This window comes from Sinocyclocheilus anshuiensis, unplaced genomic scaffold (genome assembly GCF_001515605.1).
Source record: "Sinocyclocheilus anshuiensis isolate Anshui unplaced genomic scaffold, SAMN03320099.WGS_v1.1 scaffold2754, whole genome shotgun sequence".
NCBI lineage: Eukaryota > Metazoa > Chordata > Actinopteri > Cypriniformes > Cyprinidae > Sinocyclocheilus > Sinocyclocheilus anshuiensis.
In genome coordinates this window covers 151697-155004 of record NW_015558769.1, presented here as the reverse complement: position 1 = coordinate 155004, position 3308 = coordinate 151697, and the positions used below count along the sequence as shown (strand labels likewise).

Here is a 3308-nt window from a genome sequence, read left to right as displayed (position 1 = left end):
TAACAAGCTGATGATCTGAATACAGTGTGTTAAATAATGGAGGCAGACAGAGTGACAAGGTGCCCGATTGGTCAAGTAGATGGACTGCTAATCCACTGTGCTCTAAACAAGAGTAAGTCCTTCCCACTTGGAGGTCTCCCAACCTACTTGCAGAGTAAGTCCTTCCCACTTGGAGGTCTCCCAACCTACTTGCAGAGTAAGTCCTTCCCACTTGGAGGTCTCCCAACCTACTTGTAAGACCCTCCCACTTTGAGGTCTCCGGGCTGCAGCGACACATACTTGGTTCGTTGAGTGCTCTACTAATGAGCTGATGATCTGAATACGGTGTGGTAAATAATGGAGGCACGCAGGGTGACAAGGTGGCAGATTGGTCAAGTAGATGGACTCCTAATCCACTGTGCCCTAAACGCCTTCTTCAATTCTGCCTTTATCCACCGAAGAAAATGCAGCACGAAACAGAACAGGAATCTCTTTTGTCAACAAGATGTTAAGCTTCCAGAGAAGCTGGCAAAAATTGCCAAGGCTGACTGTATTTCAAGTTATCCTGGTGGGGTATTGGCTAAAGTTTTCAACCAGCAATAACCGCGCCTCGGATGTACCTCATAAGCTACAATATTGCCTCTGCGAAATGGGTATCCTGGTAACAACGGGGTGGAGTTCTAAAGCTCGTGGCCGAGGTCAGGAACGATTCGATTCGACGAGTCCCCAGGGGGGTCGGGTAGGATACTGAAGAGTGCAAGGATACTGCAAACAAGTTCTGAGGGAGGTCCCGTGTCAAATGTGCTACCTTTTGCTAAACTCATGTGTTCTCTCAATGTTCTTTCCCACAAAGCAGAACAGCACATAAAAGAATCAGAAGCACATTTCTCTCTTTCAACACCACTGTGAGGCCCCTATCCCCTAGAAGCCAATGTTCCTTGCAGCTCAGTTGAAGAGTACAATTATGCATCCACATTTACAACACGTTATGCTGAACCTGGTCTCTGTTGTGTTAATGAGAGTGGCTGAAAACTGCTAATTTGCATGGGACGACGTGGCCGAGTGGTTAAGGTGATGGACTGCTATTCCATTGTGCTCTGCACACGTGGCATTTGAATCCCACCTTCGTTGCTTCATGCCTCTTAGCATTGGAAGGGAGCCCAGTGCTCCTAAAACAATTAATAGAGAGTGGGTCATGAGATAGCAGCAACTTTAATTTGAAAGAGTACAAAGACATATCAGTCATAAAGGCTGGACAAAGATGAAACTTTACAGAGAGCACGCAAACAAAAGGACTATACTTTGAAAGTCTATGTCAACTGTATGCATACGCTGGGGAAATAAATTATACTTTTGGCTTAAAGGTCAACACCATTGTGCTGAAAGGAACGGCAGGAAAACCACCACAGTGCAGATTTCAGTCATAAAAGTAAACGTGTGATGAGGTGGCCGAGTGGTTAAGGCGATGGTGCTCAAGCTGGGGAACAATAGTCCGTCAAAGGTGGGGAAGAAGGGAAGAAGAGAGAGAAGGAAGAAAAAGAGAAGGGGAAAAAAAGAAAGGAGGAAAGAAAGGGTGAAATTTGACGTTTAAAGACCGTTCTTCCTTAGCATGTGCGCAGTGATACATTTTCCGGTTTCTTCCTGCGGGAAAATCGTGCATTTATATTACACTGTTTCCTATTGCAGGTGCTCACCAAGACGGGGGTTCGAATCCAGCTAAAGACAACTTTTTGTAATAATGTTAATTTCATTAAATACATGCAATTTCAAGGTTAATAAATTGTACATATGTACTTAGTTTGATATTCTTTCATGAAAATTAAACTATACCAATGGAAATGTGTTTTGTTGTTATTATTAGTTATTTAGTAGTTGTACTGATATTATTCTGATTAAGCATTTTCTTTAGGTTACATTAATTCAAGACACTTACAAACATGTTATTTCTAATGAAAAAAAGATGCAAAATAGTAATTAATATGCCGAAAAATGTATGTGACAAGAATGACAAAATGCTAATTATCTTTTTATAGACATGTTCTATTGTTGCAGTATACTGATGAAATATTGTTACATTAAAGCACAAATAAAAAAAGCAATAATTTCTCCATTTTACAATTATGCTAACAGAACAGTAATGAATATCAAATTAAATAATAAGTTTAAGCAACAATTAAAAGGTAAATAAAACGGTAAATATCAAGTCTTCAAAAACAATAAGTTAGTTAAATAGGATTAAAAAAAAAAAAAAAAGTAAATAAAGTTAAATATTAAAAAATGTTTAAAAAAAAACATTAAATAATGTTCAACACAGATATTAACAATAGTGAACTATATTAAAACAACTGTATACACTACAATAAATAAAAATATATACATTTGGGAACAGTTCTCCGCATTTGCTCCAACCACTGTTCTTTTGTAATAGTCTCAGTCTGTGGGCAGTACACCTTGCCTATGTCCGTTGCACTGGTTTTGAACTGTCCACACTTCTTGCAAGTGTTTGCCTCTACAGTTCTCTTGTAGGGTCTCTTGGGCATGGCTTGCGGACTGGCAGCTGGTGCAGCAGGTCGTGAACTGGTGCCCTGCACAACTGTAGGCTGTAACAGTGGCTGTTTCATTGGCATCCCCTGGACCATCGGGATTCCCTGAACCATCGGCATCCCCTGAACCATTGGCAGTCTTTGAACCATTTGCAGACCCTGGAACACTGGCACACCCTGGAAACCTGGTGCTGCTGGTATAAGTATGTTGGGTACCATCTGCACTGATGCTCCAGGTGCTGATGGTGTAACCAACATAGGACTCTGTGCTGGTGCCTTGGGTCTGAGAGGGGGTCGTCCAGTAGAAGTCTGCCTCTGCTTTGCCTGACCTGCTGTGCTCTCTGGTAGCTTGTACTGGTGCTGCTCCCCTGGTTGTCCTGGCTCAGTCCGTGGGCGTTTGGCAGCCTGGAAAGGTTCCTGAGCTTCAGGGAGGGGCTGAGGCAACTGAATGCCCTGAAGCAGCACAGACAGCTCTTGCTTTTTCTGCCTGTTGTTGTACCACTGAATCAGGGTGTTCTGGTTAACCTCCACCAGCTGCATTGAGGTTCCTCCCATCACCAAGCTGTTGCCCAGTACAAGCTGCCTTATCCTTCTGTAGTCTTGGAGGATCAGAGACCATCTCGACAGCGTTCCCTTGCCTTTTCTTTTGGGGCTTGGGTGAATTGTGCAAAGCCTGATGAAGATGGTCTCCACCAGACGGCAACAGTCAGGCCACTGAGCAGGTGCACTGCTTGCACCCAGCACACTTCTGATGGTGCTCTCTACTCCAGGGGTGTGAGTGGGCCT

The 3308-nt window shown here is 43.2% G+C and overlaps 1 protein-coding gene across 1 annotated transcript in view; it reads right to left on the bottom strand.

The window, feature by feature from the left end:
- Positions 1–2356: 2356 nt before the first annotated feature.
- Positions 2357–3308, bottom strand: part of LOC107681493 (uncharacterized) — a gene marked incomplete at its 3' end in the record, with an annotated part of 2403 nt that continues 1451 nt past the window's right edge. Inside the window, exon 4 of the mRNA XM_016477805.1 lies at positions 2357–3306. Coding sequence (XP_016333291.1) covers positions 2357–3306 — 950 coding nt within the window. The remainder of the gene's footprint in view (positions 3307–3308) is intronic.